Source organism: Notamacropus eugenii, chromosome 6 (genome assembly GCF_028372415.1).
Source record: "Notamacropus eugenii isolate mMacEug1 chromosome 6, mMacEug1.pri_v2, whole genome shotgun sequence".
Classification (NCBI taxonomy): domain Eukaryota; kingdom Metazoa; phylum Chordata; class Mammalia; order Diprotodontia; family Macropodidae; genus Notamacropus; species Notamacropus eugenii.
This window is the reverse complement of record NC_092877.1, coordinates 194114469-194135815: the sequence shown is the minus strand read 5'-3', so window position 1 is coordinate 194135815 and position 21347 is coordinate 194114469. Positions and strand designations below refer to the sequence as shown.

Sequence of the window (21347 nt, the reverse complement as noted above, 5' to 3'; positions counted from 1 at the left end):
AGATTCCATCAGTTCTTTCTCTAGAATTGGATAGCATTTTTCATCATAAATCCTTTGGAATTGTCTTGTATCCTTGTATTGCTGAGAAGAGCTAACTCATTCACAGTTGATCATTGTAGAATATTGCTCTTACTGTGTACAATATTCTGGTGGTTCTGCTCACTTCACTTTGCATCAGTTCATGTAAGTCTTTTCAGATTTTTTGGAAAGCATCCTCCTTGTCATTTTTAGAGCATTTCTTATAGTATTCTATCACGATCATATATCACAGCTTGTTCAACCATTCCCCAGTTGATGGCATCCCCTCAATTTCCAATTCTTTGCCACCACAAAAAGCTGCTACTAATATATTTATCTATATAGGTCCTTTACCTTTTTCTTTGATTTCTTTGGGATACAGACCCAATGGTAATATTTCTGGGTCAAAGGGTTTGTACAATATTACAGCACTTTGGATATAGTTCCATATTGCTCTCTAGAATTGTTGGATCAGTTCATAATTCTGTCAACAATGTATTAGCGTCCTAATCCACATCCCCTCCAACATTTGTCATTTTCCTTTTCTGTTATATTAACCAATTTGATAGGTGTAAGACAGTACTTCAGAGTTGTTTTAATTTGCATTTCTCTAATCAATAAAGATTTAGAGCATTTTTTTCCATGTGACTATAGATAGCTCTGATTTCCTCTGAAAACTGCCTGCTTACATCCCCTATCCATTTATCAACTGGGGAATGACTTGTATTCCTTCAAATTTGACCCAGTTCTCCATGTATTTGAAAAATAAGGCTTTCATCAGAAAAACTTCCTACAATTCCTTCACTCTCTACTTTTCTGCTTTCTTTCTAACATTGACTATGTTGGTTTGCCCAAAACCTTTTTTATTTAATGTAATTAAAACCATCTATTTCACATCCTGTAATACTCTCCATCTCATCTGGTCACGAACTCTTTATTTATCTATAGATATGATAGGTAAAATATTCCATGCTGCTCCAGTCTGCCTATATCATACTTTATATCTAAATAATGTACCCATACTGACCACATCCCTGTATGGAATAAATGATGAAAAAAAAAGTTTGTAGACAAATAAAGGCAGAACTGAACAAATAGAGGAATAATAAGCCAAACCAATACAATAAAAATGACAAAACTAATTTACTTATTCAGTACCATACCAGTTGAACTACCAAAGAAATATTTTATGGAGTTAGAAAAAATTAACAAAATTCATGTGGAAGAACAAAAAGTCAAGAACAACAAGGGAGTCAATGAAAAAAAAGTGAAAGAAGATGGCCTTCCAGTAGCAGATCTCAAACTGTATTACAAAGCAGTAATCATCAAAACAATCTGGTGCTGGATAATAAATAGAGTAGTTGATCAAGAAAATAGATTAGGAACACAATATACGGAAGTGAATATACATAGTAATCTACTGTTTGGTAAAGCCAAAGATCCCAACTATTGGGGCAAGAACTTCCTATTTGACAAAAACTGCAGGAAAAACTGGAAACTAGTGTGGGAGTAGCTAGGCATAGACCAGACATCTCACAGTGTACACCAAGATAATCTCAAAATGGGTGCGTTATTTAGGTGGTGTCGTAAGCAAATTAGAGGAGCATGGAAAAAAATACCTGACAGTTCTATTTATAGGTTCAATGTTTAGTTCATGACTAAACAAAAGAAAGAGAGGTTCGCAGGAGGCAAAATGAACAATTTCAATTACATCATATTTAAAAGTTGTTGCACAAACAAAACCAATGCAGACAAAACGGAAAAGCTGGAGACTGGGAAAAAGAATTTATAGCAAACTTCTCTGACAAAGATCTTATCTCTCACATAGGGAACTGAAACAAATTCACGGAAATAAGTGCCATTTTCCAACATAAATGGTCAAAAAATATGAACAGGCAGTCCTCAGAGGAAGAACTCAAAGCTATCAATAGTCGCATGAAAAAAATGCTGCAAATTACTAATAATTTTTATTAATTTATTTTTAGTTTTCATTTCCACAAAATTTTGAGTTCCAAATTTTCTCCCCATCTCTCCCCTTCCACTCACCCCTAGACAGTATGCATTCTGATTACCCCTTCCCCCAATCTGCCCTCCCTTCTATCACACCCCTCCCTTCTCCTATCCCCATCCCCTCTATTTTCTTGTAGAGCAAGATAGATTTCTATACCCCATTGCCTGTATATCTTATTTCCCAGTTGCATGTAAAAAAAAATTTTAACATTTGTTTTTAAAACTTTGATTTCCAACTTCTCTCCCTCCCTCCCTCCCCACCTATCCCCACTGAGAAGGCAAACAATTCTATATATATATATATATATATATACATACATACATATGTGTGTGTGTGTGTGTGTGTGTGTGTGTGTAGTTTTGCAAAAGACTTCTGTAGAAGTCATGTTATGAAAGTCTAACTATATTTCCCTCCATCTTATCCTGGCCCCCATTTATTCTGTTCTCTCATTTGACCCTATCCCTCCTCAAAAGTGTTTACTTCTAATTCCCTCCTCCTCCTATTTGCCTTCTCTTCTATCATCCTCCCCACACCCTGCTTATCCCCTTCTTCCCTACTTTCCTATAGTGTAAGATAGATTTTCATAACAAATTGAGTGTACACATTATTCACTCTGTAAACCAGATGTGTTGAGAGTAAGGTTCACTTCTCCTGTCTCACCTCCTCCCTCCCCCCTTCCATTGAAAAAGCCTTTTCTTGACTCTTTTATGTGAGAGACAATTTGCCACATTCTGTTTCTCCTTTTCTTCTCCCAATACATTCCTCTCTCACCCCTTAATTTACTTTTGTAGATATCATCCCTTCATATTCAACTCACCCTGTGCCCTCTGTCTATATACATACACATATATACACACATATATATACACATATATGTATATATATATATATATATATGTGTGTGTGTGTGTGTGTGTGTGTGTGTGTGTGTGTGTGTGTATAATCCCTCCAACTACCTTAATACTGAGAAATGTCTCAAGAGTTACAAATATTATCTTTCCATGTAGGGATGTAAACAGTTCAACTTTAGTAAGTCCCTTTTGATTTCTCTTTCCTGTTTACCATTTCATTCTTCTCTTCATTATTGTGTTTGAAAATCAAATTTCTATTCACCTCTGGTCTTTTCATCAAGAATGCTTGAAAGTCCTCTATTTCATTGAATGACCATTTTTTCCCCTGAAGTATTATATTCAGTTTTGCTGGGTAGGTGATTCTTGGTTTTAATCCTAGCTCTTTTGACCTCTGGAATATCATATTCCAAGCCCTCCAATCCCTTAATATAGAAGGGATAATCTTGTGGTATCCTGATTGTATTTCATTGTGTTTCATTGAATTTTTTCTTTGGGGCTGCTTGCAATATTTTCTCCTTGACCTTGAACTGTGGAATTTGGCTACAATATTCCTAGGAGTTTTCCCTTTGGAATCTCTTTCAGGAGGCGGTTGGTGGATTCTTTTGATATTTATTTTACCTTCTGGTTCTAGAATATAGGGCAGTTTTCCTTGACAAATTCTTGAAAGATGATATCTAGGCTCTTTTTTTGATCATGGCTTTCAGGTAGTCCAATAATGTTTAAATTGTCTCTCCTAGATCTATTTTTAAGTCAGTTGTTTTTCCAGTGAGATATTTCACCTTGTCTTCTATTTTTCATTCCTTTGGTTTTGTTTTATAATTTCTTGATTTTTCATAAAATCCTTAGCTTCCATCTACTCCATTCTAATCTTTAAGGAATTTTCTTCAGCAAGTTTTTGGACCATTTTTCCATCTGGCCAATTCTACTTTTTAGGGCATTCTTCTCCTCATTGCTTTTTAGATCTCTTTTGTCATTTGGGTTAGTCTATTTTTTAAAGTGTTATTTTCTCCAGTATTTATTCTGTCTCCTTTCACAAGCACTTGATTCACTTTTCATAATTTTCTTGCATCACTCTCATTTCTCTTCCCAATTTTTGCTCTACTTCTCTTACTTGATTTTCAGATTCCTTTTTGAGCTCTTCCATGACACAAGACCAATTCATATGTTTTTTGGAACCTTTAGGTTGAGGAGCTATAACTCTCTATTCTTCTGTTTGCATGTTTTGGTCTTCCTGGTCATCAAAGTAAGATTCCATAGTATGATTCTTTTCCCTGGTTTTTCCTCATTTTCCCAGCCATTTTCTTGACATTTTGTCAAAGTTCACTGCTTCAAGTGAGGGGGGCGGCACACTGTCAGCAGCTTGATCCCCCCACAATCTATGGACCTAGAGCTCCTGAAACAATGGCTGCAGCTGCCCCTGATGCTGCTGTGGCTGCTGTGCGTTCCTCTGCTCTCTCCCAGCTCTGCTGCTCTGGGGCTGCGGCTGAACCATTCTGCTCTCTCACATGGTCCCACAGGTTTTTCCACTGACCTTCCAATTTGTCTTCAGTGTTTTGAGGTCAAGAAGTCTGGAAAACACCACAGGTGTGAGAGATTAAGTCTCTCCAATGCCTGCTCAGGTCTTACTTTTGGTGGCACTGCCCATGCTGAACTGTGCTCTGCTCCCAGCATGGAGTGATAAACATTTCCCAACAACTTCCAGGCAGTCTTGGGCTGGAGATTTGCTTCACTCAGTCATTATGTGGGTTCTGCAGGTCCAGAATTTGTTTAGAGTCATTTTTACAGGTATTTGTCTGGGCTTGGAGGAAGTGCTCTAGAAAGTCCCTGCTGTTATTCCACCATCTTGGCTCTGCCTCCTCCCCAATTTTCTCTTTCAAATTGTGTGTCCAGAGGACATCTTAAACTCAACATGTCTAAAACAGAACTCATTATCTTTTCTCCAAACTCTCCCTTTTTCTAAACTCCCCTATTTCCTTTGAAGGTACCATCATCCTTCCAGTATCCTACATCTCCAGTTAGTTGCAAAATTTTGGTGTTTCTGCCTTCACATCTTTCCTATATGACTTCTTCTCTTCACTTACTTAGCTACCATCTTGGTTTGAGCCCTCATTTCTTGCCTGGATTTTTCCAATAGCCTTGTAATTACTTCAAATGTCTTCTTGTTCAAATTCATCTTATATGCTGCTGCCAAAGAAATGTTCTTTAAACTCAGATCTGACCATGTGACTCTTGCATGCTGTCAACTCCAGTGGCTTCCTGTTGCCTCTGGAATAATATAAAACTTTGTTAGGCCTTTAAAGTTCTACACAAGCTGCCCCTAACCTATCTTTCTAGCTTCATTGGACATAGTTCTCCCTTCCTCTTGCATTCTGTGATCCAAACTAATGGAACTTCTCTCTTTTCTTCATTCTCATTTTTTCATTTGTATTTGTATTGGCCTTCTCACATCATTCCTCCCTTATGTTCACCTCATAGAACCCCTCTCTTCCTTTAACATGCAACTTAATCTTCATCATTTTCATGAAACCTTTCCTGATTTCCCGATCTACTAATGCCCTCCTTCCAAGACTGCCTTGTGTATATGTATATGTGTGTATATGTACATATTTTGTATATATTCATACTTATTTGCTTTATATTTATTCTGTATATGATTTTATATGTACTTCTCTCTGCCATTAGAATGGAAACTCTTTGAATAGGGATAGTTTCATTCTTTATACAGGTAGCTTCACACATTACACACAGTACCTGGCATATAGCAAAAGCTTAAGAAATATTTATTAATTAATATGACAGGAACTATGTTACTCACTGATTTCTATCTCATGCAGATGTTTTACTGCTTCAATGCTGTTTCTTATCAAAATATGTTAAGATGGTGAGCAAACAAATATTTAAACTTTCATGAACTCCACAAGTTGCCATGATTTAGATAAATTATCTTTGAAAAATCTCACAGTTCGAACCAGATTTACAAGAGTCTAAAGTTGGAGGGAGGAGTGGGGTGAATCTACAAATAACAGAAATAAAGAAAAGATTGAAAAATTTTTTCAGGCATTTATTGACTTGGAAGTGTCTCGGCAATCAAGAAAGAAAGCAAAATAATATGTATGTGAAGTAATAAATCAAAAGAGAATCTACCCAAAGAACTAATTCTGACTATTTTGTTAATTCCACAGAACCAGACAATTAGTTGCTCTTGTGAATCAGTAAATGTTTGCAAATACAATTAAAAGAGTTATGTACTAAACCTTCCAAAATTTCACATGTTGAATAACATCTCTCATTCCACTATTAGATTTTCAGCTGAATTTGATTTTCGGACCTATGACTCAGAGGGTGTTATACTCTATGCAGAATCCCTTGATCACTCAGCATGGTTCCTACTTGCCCTTCGTGATGGGAGGCTTGAAATTCAGTTCAAAAACGAACATGGGACTAAAGTCACAAGTGGTGGCAAAATTATTAATGATGGCCTATGGAACATAGTAAGTTTTCAGATTACTAGTCTCATATTTTGCTTCTACCATTTTGGTATATCTCTATAAAATTCAATAATGATTGAACTTAGTAGCAATTAAATGACACCTTCTGGAGAAGGTAATGGCAAACTACTCCAGTATCTTAACTAAGAAAACCCCATGGACAGTATGGTCCATGGGGTCACTAAAGGTTGTGCATGACTGAGCAGCTGAGCAACAACAGATGTCACTTTATTAAGTATCAACCTTGATGTTAAATTCAGGTTTGCATGTTATGTAAAATAGATGCAAAATACACTGCATATCATTGTAATAGAATGGGTTTTAATTCCCTAAAAGTAGACCTGTGGTATTCTTATCCCTTTATAAAGTTTGAGACATATTTTAGAGGGCATACTTGTTGTACTTCCGGATTATATTTTTACCTCTAGTTGCCACCATTAGGTGACTGGCAAAAGTAGAAAGAGCACTGTCCCAGAAACTGAGAGACTCTGGTTCTGTCCCTCTATCTATAAAGCTGTATAAGATTTCCTTATCTGTGGAATAAAAAGCTTGGATTATCATCATCTATTAGGTTCCGTCTAGCCCTAAATTCAGTGTCCTATTGTCATTTAGTCATGGTCCATGACCAATTGTCACCCTATGCTGAACAGTTGTTTGTATCAAAAAAAGATACATATTTTTCTATAACAAAACAGGAATTACTTTTTAAACATATGTGGTTTTTACGTGTGCAGTGAAAGCTGAGTTCTCTTGCCGGTGGCAATGCTTTGGAATCAAACGTTTCAGCTAATCACCCAAAATAAGTGTTCAGTCTGGTTATGAGCAAAGCTTTCTGTAATAGAGCACATAGAATTCCTTTTCAAGAAGAGGTAAAAAGAGATGAATTCCTGTCTCTACTGAGAATTGGTCACTACCATGTTATACTAAGAGGAAACTACAAGTCGTTGCTTCTCTGTTTAGAGGAATGGATAGAAAGTCATTTGTTCATGGCAACCTGCAATTAATCATCACTGCTCAACTGCCAAAATAGAATACTGAGAGGCATCATAGTACACTGAAAAAAATGTGGGTTAGGAGTCAGGAGGCCTGGGTTCAAGTCCTAGTTTGGACGTGAACTTGTGGTCTAACGTAGGGCCATTTGCTTCACCTGTCTTGGCTCCAGTTGCCTCATCTGTAAAATAAGGGGATTGGACTTCCATGTTCCCAAAGCCCTTTTCAGCCCTAATAGCTTTTCATTTAAGTGACCATGGCTGGCATGTGCTGAGCAGCTATGTAAAATCAGATGATCAGATTCCCCCATACTAGGACTAGGTCTCCTGCTTTGGTAGCAATGGGTACCAGTACCTTGCCACTAAAAGAGAATTCAGGAAAGTGACTGAATAGGAAGTAGTGCTGTTCATCCTATGGGACTTTCCCAGTGCTGTAGTAAATATTCTAGCAAATGTCATCCAATCAGCTCTTGCAAGTCAGGGCAAATTGACTCCCACCTTACCCTGAACTTTCCTTTGAATACTTCAGCTACTTTCACCATAGCATCCCCTTACATTCCACCAGAAGGATGTCTCTGATAAGGGCCAGGTGTTGAGAGATCATGATAGCTGTCCTTTATGATTTTGATTTCATAGTTTGGGGGATACCATGATGGACCTCTCATACATAAATGTATTTAATTATTTCATCAGAATTTTGTGCTAAGTCATATCATCTGATCTTCCATTGTTCCAGCTAATCCAACTTTTACCACATTGGATGCCTCAGTTATTTATAAATAAATATTTATATAAAATGCGGCCTGATTTTAAGGAATGGTGCCATAGTACCTAGCACAGTGTTTTGCTTATAGTAGGCACATAATAAACGTTTGTTGAATTGAATTAGTAGGAAGAGTACTGGTCAAGGATCAGGAGATAATAATAAACTTGCTTTTGTATGGCACTTAAAAGATTGTAAAATTCTATAAAACACATTGACAAATGCACATATATTATTAACCCCATTTTACAGGTGAGTATACTGAGGCTCTGAGAGGAAAAGCAATGGTAAAGAATGTTAGAGGCATTCAGAGTATCTCCCTAAACCTGTGGAATCAAAGATCATGGAGGACATTTATTACAGTCTCTCATAGACTTTGCCCTTATCAGACACAGAATATTGAAGTATGTTGAACAGTACACAATACTACATTTTTCTTATGCTTCCTTTGAAAACAAAATTATTATATGCTATATTGTGATATAGCTATACTTTTAGAGGACCCTGTTTTTAGGATTAAATGGAATTTTCCAACTGATTAAGGTTTAAGAACCATATACCAATAAGTAGTTCAGAGATTTTTAAATATGATAGGTTTTGAATGTATATATATATGTGTGTGTATGTATAGATATATATCTCCATTTTGTTTACATTAAAACATTTTAGTAATTTACATATAATTTCCAATTGTGTGTTTTTCAAAATTTTTGAATAGTATTATATTGTAATATATTACTGATTATAAATTTGGTAGCTTAGTAAGTTATACTGTAAAATGTTTCATGGAAATTTATTTGTGATAGAAAACTATGTAAAATAAAACATTTTATATAGGCACTGCTAAAGGGTTTCAGGGGTAGGGAGCCTGCTGCCTCACTGCCACATGTGACTTTCTAGGTCTTTGGATGCATCCTTTTGATTGGGTCCAAGTTTTACAGAACAAATCCTTTTATTAAGAAGATTTGTTCTGTCAAGTTTGATTTCAGTCAAAGGGCTGCACTTGAAGACTTAGAAGGCCACATGTGGCCTCAAGACACAGGTTCTCCACCCCAATTTGATCTTAGTTTACTTACTAACTTAAAAACATTGATATTAATCATGCTACATAGTATACTTTAATCACGTAACTAAATATCCATTTACTAGGTTACAAAAATAATTTTAAATGAAAGATTCAGCTTAAAGTCAATTATTTGGAATAATTTTGTGATGTAGAGTAAGAAACATAACCTAGTTGTCATGAGAATAAAATAACATACACCAAAGTCAATCATGCTACTTTGTAATAGTGGGACAGTGTAGAAAAGGTTTTGATATTTAATTAGTTTTACATGAAAAAAAAACTTTTCTTGCAGTTAATTTGCATAGATAATTTTTCTCCAACAATTTTCTGGATATATAAAAAACATTTGAACAAAAGTTTTAAAATAATTGAAAGACCCTAATTAAAAATGAAATCTTGTTAAAGAGGATTAGCTTTTAGATCTTTTGATCTGCTGTAACTTGAATTTCTTTAAATATCCTGGAAATGAAACATGTGTGTATGTGTTCTGTGTAACAGATAGGACTTTTGAAGCTCCAATTCTCCCTTACTTACTTTAAAATTCTATTCTTAAGTCATTGATCAGACAAGTGTTTAATATCATATAGTTGACCTATAGCTTCGAAAGTCCCAAATACACATGTAAACAATAAATTAAAAGGTCATCTACCCAATTCTGCAGTATAATCTGTTTCATTTTGTTTATTCTCCACTTTGCAGGACACTAGGATTTAAAAAAAATTCTCTGGCAGACTAGTGTTTTTATCTTTCTTTTCCCTCTTGCTTTGGATTTGTGATTAAATGCTGTTACTTTAATTCAGGTTTTGTTGTCTGTTCTAAGAGTAATTTAATTTGTAAAACCTAACATGTCACGCTGCAGCTAACTACAATATATTCCTTTTGATTCCAGGTGTCTGTTGAAGAGTTAGAAAACAGTATAAGTGTTAAAATAGCCAAAGAAGCCGTGATGAATATAAACAGCCCTTCTCGTCTTTTCAAACCTACCAACGGTTTTCTGGAAACTAAAGTGTACTTTGCAGGATTGCCTCGTATAATGGAAAATAGTCTTATGAAATCGGTAACGATTCCACCTGATAGCATTTAGTACCTGTCGCATGCTTTTAGTCCTGTAATTGTTTCAGAGATTTTTTTAAATATTAGCAGTGATAGTTTGTGTAGTGCTTGCAGAAAAATCAATACCATAATATATCTTAAAAACGTAGTTTAGGAAGGAAGGATACAACCATTTATTAAATGTTTACTATCTACCAGGCCCTGGGCTAAGTACTGAAGATATAAATACAAGCAAAGACAGTCCTGCCCTCAAAGAGCTTACATTCTGATGGGGAATACAGCATTCCAAAGGGAGCTAACCTGGGAAAGGGAAAGTCTGGAAATTAGCAGCAGTGCCTGGAATGGTTGGCCTAGGCTCCTCCACAAAATTCATACTCTAGGGAGAATTCATTTCTAGGCATGGGACATGGATATTTCAGGATGCGAAAGCCACAAGTACTTGGATATTTCAGGGCAAGAAGGCACAGATGAAAGCTCATAAATGAGACCTATTAACAGAGGAGTGGTTTTGAAGTCTGGAAAGTCAAGATCAGAGTAAGGAGGGGAAAATGAGAATTTTTGTCATTTATACAAATTTTAATTTGACTTTGAGCTAATATAAACTTCAGATTCCTATCAAATATTCCATATTTAGTTGACATGCTTTTGTGAAAAGGTGCTAGATTTATAATCAATAAGCCTGAGTTGTAATCTAGATTCTGCTACATGCAGGCTGTGTGGTCCATTCCAACCCTGAATCCTGCCTAATCTCTGTTGTCTGATGTCACCGTCTCTGAATCCTATGGTACAACAACAACCATGTTAGGTCCTTCCTTGATTTAGAACTGTTTGGAGTGACTGATTCTATGCATTAGGATGTCAGAAACATGCACCTTTACTTTCTCGATGTGCTTCAAACTCTCTTGATCTCACTTTACAATATATGGATAGATGTCTGGGAGAATAGCTACATTACTATTGCAGATTGAGGGATGGGGTGGGGAGGGAAATTCAGTCCTTCCTTACTGTTGTCTCCTGCTTCCACTCTGTCCAGCTCTAGAACTCTATCTTCACAGCTTAGGTTTTTAAAGCTCCATGAGCTGTAACCAATTTTCAGTTCAGCCAATGCATTATCCTTCCTGAATCCATCAGATTGTGATGGCAATCAGGTTAGGATCTTTTGCTGTTTTTGTTTTACTAAAAGTGCCTCTGACTGAATAATGTGATTAGAGAAGATATTTCCCACCAATTGATGGTCATGCTCAGTGTGAGAAGCTTGATTAGGGGAGTTGTTTTGAAGGAGGGCCCCAAGTACCTTTTGTTTTTTCTGTTGAGGCCCTGGGTCAGAGGATTATTCCCTCTTGCTCTAAAAAGTGTATAAATATCATGAGGGTGAGGTTTTATTTTGGGGCTTAGTTTTTGCAAAAAGGTTTGAGTGCCAGACGAGGACTCTGGGAAGCCACTTTAAGTAGCCCCCCAGCTTTGAAAACCCAGAGGTCAGTGCTTCCCTCTCTGGTAACTATGGACAGACAGTTGTACCTGTCTGTTGAATTATGGTCAGGAAGAGGGAGCCATATCTGTTGATTACTTTGGGGCTCACTGACTGGAAGTGTTTGTTTGGTCAGATGATTACTCTGTGAAGCCATTAATGTAGCCCCTTGGTTTTGAAAACCCAAATATTTGTGCTTCCCTCTCTGGTAACTGTAGTCAGACAGTTGGGGTCCAGCTGTCTGTTGAATTCAGGCAGAGGAAGCCATGTCTATTGATCTTTTGATTTCTCTGTATTTTCTTTTAAATTCAAGGTGCTGACTCCCCTGAACTAACTGAATGATATATGTACTTGGTTAACGGAATGATACATGTGCTTTATTAAAGTGATTGTTAACCCGTTGAAAGTTTCTTTCCTTTTATGAATCCAGATCTAAGAACCCGTGATAATAGTTCTCTCTCTCCCCCTGCTGGGTATGTTGTTGTGCTTACTGATACATAGATGAAGAGGAAGGTGCTTCATAAAGCCATTGCTACTGTTGCCACTTTAAAACCTCATCATCTCTCCTTAAACTCAATGACTATGTCTTTTGGTCTTGGTTAGAGAAGAAGTTTAAACTGATTATATACTATATATATGTATAATATATATATATATATTATATATGTGTGTGTGTGTAACCAAGGGCTAAATAGTTTGATAAGGACTCAAGTTTCTGTAGGAAAGGAGGAAAAAAATTACTTTTAATTGCAATTTTTTTAGCTAAATGAAAATATCTTTTAATAATTAAGAATGACTAAAACGTTGTGACATTTTGGCAAAGAAGGGAGTTTCCCTTGAAAGTGAAAACCTAGTTTGTTGAATGGTCAAACAAAGACATTCTCGGTATTTTGCTTATCCTGTCCACTTTGGGTATGTTGAAAAATTGACTCATTGATGTTGGTTCCAAATCTTATACAGATTAATCCTCGCCTAGATGGATGCATTCGTGGATGGAACTTGATGAATCAAGGAGCTTCAGGAGTGAGAGAAATTATTCAAGAAAAACAAAACAAACATTGTTTGGTCTCTGTGGAGAAGGGCTCCTACTATCCTGGTTCTGGAGTTGCCCAATTTGACATTGACTATAGTAAGTTATTCCCTTAGAGAGATAAATTCACACATTTAAAGTTCTGAAATTTTGTTATTTATTATGCCTTTGTAACTTACCTTCTTTTAGTAATTGATACTAAATCACATAAAGACCATAGCCATGTATTCTTATATTCATATTGAAATATTCCTACTTAATAACCCAGTTTTGTAGCAGAATTCTAGTGTATTTCTACTTTGAGATTAGAAAACTACTTATAAAGTAATATTTTGAGCTTAAAAATACGTGTAATAATTTGATGACTTACCATAGTGTAGAGGCAAACTTGAGTTTTCTAAGGTTATGTCAGTGGGATATAAGATGGAGAGGCATCATCAAAAGGTTAACTATCAAATAATGAATACTTTCAGCCCAGAAACTCATGAAATCATCTACTAAGGTGGAGAATGCTTGGGATCCACACTAATGAAGTCTCAGATCTTTTGAAGTGGTAACATTTAATGAAGGAAATTCATATATGGAGAGACAGGACCAAAAGATATAGAAATGAAAAGTGACACAGTGATTATTTAGTCCTGTGGCTCTTACTGTGGAGTCCATGATCCCTCGTCTAAGGAATCTGTGGGATTTTCTGGGGAGGAGAGGGTCTCTAGGGAAAATTACATCTATTTCAATATAATTGTTGTCCTTTATAATCTTTCATATTTTGTATATCTAAAAACACCATTCTGAGGCTTTACCAGGGTGCCAAAGGGGTTCATGACACAACAAATGTTTGAGAATCCCCTGTTCTATTCTGATCCTCCCAGTTTCAGTGAGGAAACTGAGGCACAGAGAAGGGAAGTAATTTGTCTAAAGTTACATAGTAAGTGGCAGCATTAGAACTTGAACTTTGGTTCTCTGCCACCAAGCCCAGGATTCTTTCCAGGATATCATACAACATTTTTTTTTCTTATTTATTTGTGGGGTTTTTTTTTAATTTTACACTTAAATACAGAATAAGAAAAAAAAGAAAGAAACTAAAACTAAAATAATATGAAGTAAGAAAAAAAAGCATTACCATGTGCACAGCAGAACATGAGAAAGGATTCAAAATATACAGCAACAAATTTCCATGACAAGAAAACTGACAAATACTATGCATTATGTTGAGAGCTGTCCATCTTTTCTTTCTTTCCTTGTAAGTTTTCTTTGGTTCTCTGTTGTGCACTTTTTACTTTGTTCTTTTTCCCCTGCTTCATTAGCCCCACCTCCCCAAAGGCTACAATTTAGCTTGGAAACACATATGCATACAGAGACATATGCACAAAGATACACATATAAACACATATACCCAAACATACACACATACACTTACACATACATATACTTGGATATCAATAATCATAGTCATATATAGACATATTCATATGCATCTATGTAAGATTGTACTATACTTATTTATCCTGTTTCTTTGAGAGTGGATAACCTGTTCTTTCATAAGTCCGAGTCTTTCCATATTTTTCCAAGTCCACCAAATTGTTGTTTCCTACACCATAGCAATGTTCCCACCTTATGCTGCCTAGTAGTTGTTTTAGATAGCTAAAAACAATATTGGTAAATATGACTGACACATAGTATAGTTTCCTTATTTTTCTCTGTTGATTAAATCTATTTTAACCTTAACTTGGTCTGAGATCATGATTACCACCCCTGTTGCTTTGTCCTTAACAAATTTTACTCGTGATCTTTATTTTACATTTGTGCATATTTCTTACTTCTTGCCCTCCTGACTCCTCTACTTCTGTCTTCCTATTATTTAACCTACCCCCCGCCTCCAAGGATCCCAGCCTATTCCCATTAATCTAAACACCTTCTATACCCCCCTTTAACCTCTTCCTTCACCTTCCCCTCTAAAGATCCCTCTTTTACCCTCTTTCTTCTCCCTATCCCCTTAGCATATTATTTCTTTCTGAATTTAGAAGATTTTTAATAATCTTCTAGATATATACATATATATACATATTTTTTTTTCCCCTCTTGGACCCATTTCCAATGAAAGTAGCTTTCCAAAACTATCATATTCTTTTTTACTTTAAAATATTTTTGATATTTTCTTTGAACTATAAATACTCAGCAAATTTCAACCTACTCCTTACTCACTCTTTTCTCATTGATGGAGAATAATATCATAAAAAAATTAAGCAAAATGGTCCAATAAAATAATTGTGACTAAAAAAGAAGTCTATATGTTTTGACTGTTATCATTCACTGCCAACATTGTCCATTAAATTTCACCTGTTTTATTAACTTTATTTAACATGGTTATGTATTCTGCTTCAACAGAACAGAGGCTTAAATTTCTCTCTATAACTTCAATGTACAGCACAATTTCTTGCATAGAATTGGTGCTTAATAAATGCTTATTGAATTGAATTGATTTTACCTTGAAGATTGTCTTTGCTTCTGATGCATAATGATTGTTGTTTTAATTACAAGGTATAATCATATGTTTAGAACATTTCTCTATTAAGTTCCTATCATTCCTCCTCTATATCCTTATGCCAACACCTATATTTCACCATTACTACTATCACACCTCCCTTTCTTCTTTTTCCTGAGAGGATCAGAAATTAGACCTTAATTGTATTCTTAATCATTCAGAAAAACAGAAGTTGCCCTATAACATGGGCATGGTGTAGTATCAGTGTGATATTCACAGCACCTATGACAGCTATGAATATGCCAGCACAATTCTCAGTCACAAAATATAACAGACTCACCACATGGAAAACAGAACCAAAACATTTATTTAAACACCAGAAAGCCAAATCCCAACACCAGAAAGACAAATCCATCATAGCAACAAAGACATCTATGCATAATAACAATGCAGGGGCGCCACCATCCCAAAGCTTTTTGCCTGCTAGGGTCTTTCCACAAATGAACACTCATAGTTCCCTGCCTGCTTCCCTGTCTCTCTCTCCCTCAGCTCTAATTGCTGTGACCAACTTCCTCCCACCTCTGCTCCACACTTCCTCCTCCACCTCTTGGGCAAACTCTTCCTACCACAGATTCATGTGACTCAAGCTTCCATGTGACTCACGTAGGTCACATGGGCCTATTAATGGATGGTAAAGATCTTCTCATTATGCAAAAATACATTAACAATACATTCAGCCCCAAGATCTTTCATGTACATTACATAGATTAATGGGAGTTTAGGGGTAACTGGTATCAACAGAACTTTACAACAATATAACAGGGATAACTTGAAATAAGCCCATAAAATGATATCTTAGGATGAAGCTTGAACACAAGCACCCCATCATTCCTCCCTTGAAGAAATAGGGTCCACAATCTTGAGGTGAGGGACAAAGGTCTCTTCTTCTAGGGATAAGCTATAGTAAACCTGAATAGGTGTCAACACAAGTACCTCTAAACTTACTTTCTTTATCTTGGGGTGTGGGTCCAATATGATCTCTTTGCCAAACTTGGGTTGGTACTTTTCCCTTTCCTATCTCTCTAATTACTACCTGAGGAATAGTTCACTTTTTTCCAATTGACATAAATGACATTCCTCTGCCACTTGTTTTAACAGTCAATGAGAGATCTTGTGCCCTCTGGGGTGTGGCCTGAAAGTCAGCTGTTGGTAGACCCATTTTGCTAGTACCGGATCATCAGTTGGTTTCAGAGTGAGGACAGTATGTTCAGTAGCAATATTTGCTAGTCAGTCAGCATGTGCATTGTACTCATGTTCTGTCATGGTGAGGGCCTCGTGAACATCTACATGAAAAACTTACAAATTAGTAAACAGAGACATGTTCCATCTATCTTCTCATAATTCTTTGTCCTGGATTTGTTGGCCATGAATTTACCAAATTTGCTTTTTCCACGCAGACTGCCATGTAGCTGACCCATTTGCTACAGCCCATGAATCACTGAATGTATGACATTGTCCTCCTTGTTCTGTTTTGATGGTTTCATGTACTGCCATAAGTTCAGCATATTGACTGTTTCCACCTATCCCAGTCCAAAGTCCCCCTAGTACATGGGTTATAGGGTACTGCTTTCTCATGTCTTATGTGGCCCAAATATTTTGCTGTCCCATGAGTAAGCCAAACATGTTTCTTTTGTTCTTCAGTTAATCCTTCATATCCCTAATTCCCTTTGACCAAGGACTGCAACTATTGCTTTGTTTCAGGGGAGTGTATCATTTCCCTCAGTATCTATGTTGTCTATAGATGCATGTAAAGCAGAAACTCCACTTTTGCCTCATTTAGATCTATTTTGAACATATCATTTCCATTTAATTATGCTATCCTCTTGTGCATGTCCAATTCTGTGAGAAATTGGGGTGCTCATTACCCAAATCATGATCAGGATTCCAGACCTTAATATTACTTCATGGTTCAATCTCTACCAAAACCCAATGTGCAACTAACAACTGCTTTTCAGCAGTGGTATACTTAGAACCTAACTCCAGATGAAAGGAGTTTCCTAGACCAAAATCCTAAGGGTACATTTTGACTTTGTTCTTTTTGCCATAAACTCCAGTTAGCATATTCATCATGTACAGTCACTTGTAATGCCACCAGCCATTTTGCATAGGCTATACATCTAGAGCTTTACTAAAACTTTACTCTGCTCAAGTCTCCAGTCAAATTCATATTTCTTTCTAGTAACTTTATATAAGGGTTTCAAAATCAGTCTTAGATGCGAAATTGGTGCCTCCAATATCCAAATAATCCTATAAACTTTTGGGCTTCTTTGTTTTTGGTGAGGATAGGAAAATGCTGAGTTTTTTGTCAGGCTTGTGGGAGAATCTCTCATAACCCCTTATTTCTTTGTATACCCAAAATGTAAGGTTTGAGCTGGCTCTTGAATCTTTGCAAGCATTAATTTGTCACCCTTGCTCTTCATATGGTCAATTAAAAGCATCAAACTCTTTTCTACTTCTTGTACATTTTTCCCTTTATCATAATATCATCTATGTAATGGGTAAGCTGTATATTAGGTAGCTCTAATTCATCAAAATGTTCAGCCACAATTCTATGACAGATAGTGGGGCTATACAGATATCTTTGTGTCAAGTGGGTCAAAGTATATTGTCTGCCCTACCAAGTGAAAGCAAACTGGTCTCATTGTTTAGAATCTATTGGAATAATAAAGAAAGTATTGGCTAAATCAATAAATGCATACCAAGTCCCATCTTATATCTGGATCCTTTCTATTAATGTAACAGTATCTGGAATAGCAACATATAAGGGGGGAGGCTTATATTTCACTGTCTTATATTTACATTATATTTATATTTCACTGTCTTATATTTCCCTGTCATTCTCCACAGTCTCATGTGACTCCAGCTTCCATGTGACTTAAGCAGGTCACATGGGTCTAATAATGGATGGGAAAGATCTATGCAAAATTACTTTAAAAATACACACAGGAAACATATTTTTCCTAATAGCAGACTATAAAATGGGACCACATGCAAAATCTCTTGAGCCATAATCACTGTGAAGGGCATCTTGCTATTAAAAGCTAGTAAATAGAGGCTAATGCCATTGTTGGAAGTGAAAAACAACTACCACTATAAAAATAAAGATTAAACTAAAGTATTAGAACCTAATTTGTTTTGTTTTATTTTCCACTTTGGATTTTTCTAATTTGCCTCCTCTGGGGAAACTCAGGGATCAATTATCAATCACTGAGATTGGACAAAAGCAAGATTTTTCACTTGTTACACAAAGATGGAAGTAAAATAGGCTTAGGGTAGCCAACAAATACACTGTTCTCCTTCCAAGTCACTTGGTTCTTCTGGGAAATGTCTCAATAAACATCGTCATGTTTGCTTCTCTCTCTCCTTGCTTCATTGGTACAGATAACATACTCAATGGTGAAGGGTGGCAGATAAACGTAACCTTGGATATCCGGCCATCTACAGGCACCGGTGTCATGCTTGCCTTGGTTTCTGGTGACACCGTTCCTCTTGCACTGTCTTTGATAGACTCCAGCTCTTCAGAATTACAGGTAATTTTATCTAAATAAATTTTATATCAAAACACAGAAAGAGCAAAGGAAATTTAATCAGAACAGCTATTGTTATCTTTTTAGACATATTTTCAGTAGACTCAAATACGCAAATAGATCTGTGATCTCAATGATAGTGGTACACCCTTGACTGATGCAGGTTACAATATATACAGTTAGTCAATTCAGTAATGACTTGCTCCTTACATGAGGGGCATTAGCTTGTATGGATCTTAAAATTTCTTTCAACTTCATAATTCTCTCTTTCAATGTCATTAACCAAAATGATACTAATACTATTATTTTCCAGTCAGATATCTAGGTTGCTGAAGGGTAGTATTCAATGGAAATGAGGATTGATGGTCCATTTACATGTGTGTAGATTATATGCCACTATTTTATACTTCTCTTATTTTACCTGGGCACTAGCTGTCAACTGACAAGTTGAGAATAAATGCTGCCAATGGAGTTTCAGATTGAAAAGGAAATGGAGGAATTTCTCCTTGTCCTATTAGGAATAGGGAAGGGTGGATACTCAGGACATCTCTAAACCCACTTGATTCTCATTTCTGCCTACCTGAGGGCAACTGATTTTGCTCCTACCCCATCATTAATAGCGTAATTATAAGAATTAATTAGCACTTAACTGTGTTCCTTATTTCCAAGTGATTATAATGAATGTTTGAGATGCAGAAAGAATTCACAGGGAGGAGATTCTAAATGAGAGTCTGGCTCCATTCTTTTAAAGCAGGCCATAAGCTAGAAATTTGGTCTCATGCAAGTAGATTCCCCACATCTACCACACTCCTGGCCATCTATATCCTGAAACTCAAGAATCTCTGTGACCAGGAAGGAGACCAACTAGAGATAGAGTGAGCAGAGTCATATTTTTGTCACCTCCTCTTAAAAAACTCTTCTGGAGTAGAAAGCTGATGGGGATAGCAAAGACATCATCTTAACTTCTGACAACAAGACACCCAGTCACTGTCATCCATCATATGGCAGACTAGAATCCAGTTGTCTCCCTTCAGATGAATTTAAAGTCCTACTTCTTAATAGATCTATTCCAATGATTTATTCAGAAATGGGTAAAATTACCATGGTATATTCTTTCTTAGGTAATTATCCAGTTTTCATCATTAGTTTGACTTCTCTGGCTAATATTTCAACTCAGTCCTGTGATGGTAATAGGAATTCCATTTTTAAACTTATCAGGGTTTCCATGTATAAGGGAGGTCTCTGCTCCAATATCAATTAATGCTCTACTTACAGTATTTGATCCATGTTTCCAGTATATGGTCAAATTAATATGGGGTCTGTAATCCCATCTGTGTATTTCTTTAACCTTGGAACTTGGCTAATTTCCCATTCTCCCTGAAGGTGTGACAAACTTGGATACAAGTGTTCAGGAGAATCTCTAGTGGCAGTTCTTACTTCTCTATTCCTTTTAATATCCATACCCTTTTCTCAGTACATTTTGTATAGTTTATTAGTTGGAATGTCATCAATTCTTCCAAAATCTACCCCTGCTCTCAATAAAGAAGTAAGCAATTAGTTTCTTGTCCATCTATTCTGACTTTGAATCCACTGGTTATTTCCTCTTCTCTCTCAAGGAAATTTATCTTTTTCCCATTCCTTTAAGTTACTTAACTGTGAAATCTTGTCCAGCCCCTTTGAAAGAGGGTTCCCTATTTCCCCAATTTTTAGAGTCAAAACTAGGAGGAGCTGTCTTCACTCTTATATTCCTATGGGAAACTGCTAAGGGGGTGCCATGATAAGCCTTGGCATCTCCCATCATTGTGTCAGTTTTCATTACCTCCTCCTTTAACTTTCTTGTACAGTCCCTAAGTGAATACTAGTGTCTATCTCTACTAGGCCACATGGAATCAATAGGATACTACCTGTTCCATCCTGCAGCTAAAGCTAACAGATTAATGACATTGTTACCTTATCACCTATTTTAATCCCTAAAAGCTTGCTATACAAAAGGATTCTAATACCTATAAATTTCAAGCTATCCACACCATCTGTAGATACTCCTCTGGCCCCTTTATCACTGATTCTCACCATCCAAGATACTAATAATTCTCCCATCCTTTGAATGAACTGTCTCAAAATATTTGTTGCCTCCTGTTGAATAAAATCCTCAATTATCTCTCTAAACACTATGTTGCCCCCTTGGTTCTCTTGTTTTCCCCTTATTATGAGCTATGCTTCTGCCTGAGAAGTCTCTTCCTGTAACTGTTTCATTTTCCTCCCACACACTCTCCTGGCAGTCATCCCCATGGCAACTAGGCTGGGTATGTACAAAGATTGTATGCACACTACTTTTGTCAGCCTTCTGCTTCTTCTTTGGAGATAAATGAATAGACTTTTTTTTCTACCTGAGAACCCCCAACTTGCTCTTTTAAAGGAGAGCCTGAACACTGAAAATTCCCATGGAAACTATGTGACTCTTTTTCTATCTGAATTTTTTCCTTCAGCAGCTTGTCTCTGCTTTCACACATAATATGGTTAATAAAACCTGTTAATAAA

General features: G+C 36.4%; 1 protein-coding gene across 2 annotated transcripts in view; it reads left to right on the top strand.

Annotated features, from left to right (window-relative positions):
• The window catches only part of PROS1 (protein S), a 99996-nt gene that overhangs the window by 65967 nt on the left and 12682 nt on the right, over positions 1-21347 (top strand). For both annotated transcript variants that reach the window (XM_072621665.1, XM_072621666.1), the window contains 4 exons: positions 6182-6371; positions 10076-10243; positions 12668-12836; positions 18664-18812. In XM_072621665.1, coding sequence (XP_072477766.1) covers positions 6182-6371; positions 10076-10243; positions 12668-12836; positions 18664-18812 — 676 coding nt within the window. The remainder of the gene's footprint in view (positions 1-6181; positions 6372-10075; positions 10244-12667; positions 12837-18663; positions 18813-21347) is intronic.